Source organism: Myotis brandtii, unplaced genomic scaffold, assembly GCF_000412655.1.
Source record: "Myotis brandtii unplaced genomic scaffold, ASM41265v1 scaffold334, whole genome shotgun sequence".
In the NCBI taxonomy this organism is placed as follows: domain Eukaryota; kingdom Metazoa; phylum Chordata; class Mammalia; order Chiroptera; family Vespertilionidae; genus Myotis; species Myotis brandtii.
In genome coordinates, this window is record NW_005362885.1 from 84983 (window position 1) to 86482 (window position 1500).

The 1500-nt window shown below is 62.1% G+C and overlaps 1 protein-coding gene across 1 annotated transcript in view; it reads right to left on the reverse strand.

Moving 5' to 3' along the window:
- Positions 1-1500, reverse strand: part of PLCH2 (phospholipase C, eta 2) — a 12155-nt gene that overhangs the window by 9864 nt on the left and 791 nt on the right. The window contains 1 exon segment of the mRNA XM_014543758.1: positions 1334-1489. Within this exon segment, the coding sequence (XP_014399244.1) occupies positions 1334-1489 (156 nt within the window).

Here is a 1500-nt window from a genome sequence, read left to right on the forward strand (position 1 = left end):
GCCCCCTCTCCCCCCACCGCCAGCCTCCGTGGCCTAGACTCGGAGGTAACGCTAACGGCACCGGGAGGCGGCTGCTATTCCAGAGAAATGAAATGATTTTGTCAACAGTGTCTGTGGCCGCCGCTGAGTGACAGCGAATGGAGTCTGGACACAGGGCTGGGCTAATTAGCGCGGAGACGCGCGGCTGTGGGCGCTGACAGTCCCCGTCTGTGTGCGTGCGTGTGCGTGCGTGTGTGCGTGTGCATGTATGTGTGTGTGTGCATGTGCGTGTGCACCACCCACACAGCCCCACCCGCACGCTGGCCTCTCTCCGGGGCCACTCCCAGCCCAGCCCATCCTCAGCCAGAGACCCTGGAGCCAGCCGCTCAGCCGCTCAGCCACTCCAACCACAGCCCGGAAAGGGGTGGGCAGGTCAGGGACAGGGGCAGGAGGAGCCCTCGAGGCCCACCCCCGGGGCCAGTCTCTGCCACTCACTCGTTCTTCTTCTCATTATTTTTTTGGTTAATCCTCACCCGAGGATATTTTTCCATTGATTTTAGAGAGAGTGGAAGAGAGAGGGAGAGACAGAGAGAAACATGGATGTGAGAGAAACACATCGATGGGCTGCCTCCCGCCAGAGCCTCGTCCAGGGCCTGGGCCGGGGAGGAGCCTGCAACCCAGGTATGTGCCCTTGACCGGAATCGAACCCGGGACCCTTCAGTCCCCAGGCCGACGCTCTATCCACTGAGCCACACCGGCCAGGGCCACTCACTCGTTCTTGGCGAAGGCGTATCTGTTGATGGTCTCAATCGCCTGTGTGTGCGTGCGTGTGTGCGTGCGTGTGTGCGTGTGCATGTATGTGTGTGTGTGCATGTGCGTGTGCACCACCCAAACAGCCCCACCCGCACGCAGCCCTCTCTCCGGGGCCACTCCCGGCCCAGCCCATCCTCAGCCAGAGACCCTGGAGCCAGCTGCTCAGCCGCTCCAACCACAGCCCGGAAAGGGGTGGGCAGGGCAGGGGCAGGGGCGGGAGGAGCCCTCGAGGCCCACCCCCGGGGCCAGTCTCTGCCACTCACTCGTTCTTCTTCTTATTATTATTTATGGTTAATCCTCACCCGAGGATATTTTCCCATTGATTTTAGAGAGAGTGGAAGAGAGAGGGAGAGACAGAGAGAAACATGGATGTGAGAGAAACACATCGATGGGCTGCCTCCCGCCAGAGCCTCGTCCAGGGCCCGGGCCCGGGAGGAGCCTGCAACCCAGGTATGTGCCCTTGACCGGAATCGAACCCGGGACCCTTCAGTCCCCAGGCCGACGCTCTATCCACTGAGCCACACCGGCCAGGGCCACTCACTCGTTCTTGGCGAAGGCGTATCTGTTGATGGTCTCAATGACGTCTTTGAAGAGGATCTTGGAGGTCAGGGTGTAGCCGTGGTGCACAATGGGCTCCCCGTCGGGCCCGTCCCAGCAGTCCACTGCGGGCAGGAGACCCGGTCAGCTCCCGGCCGCCCTGCCCAGAGC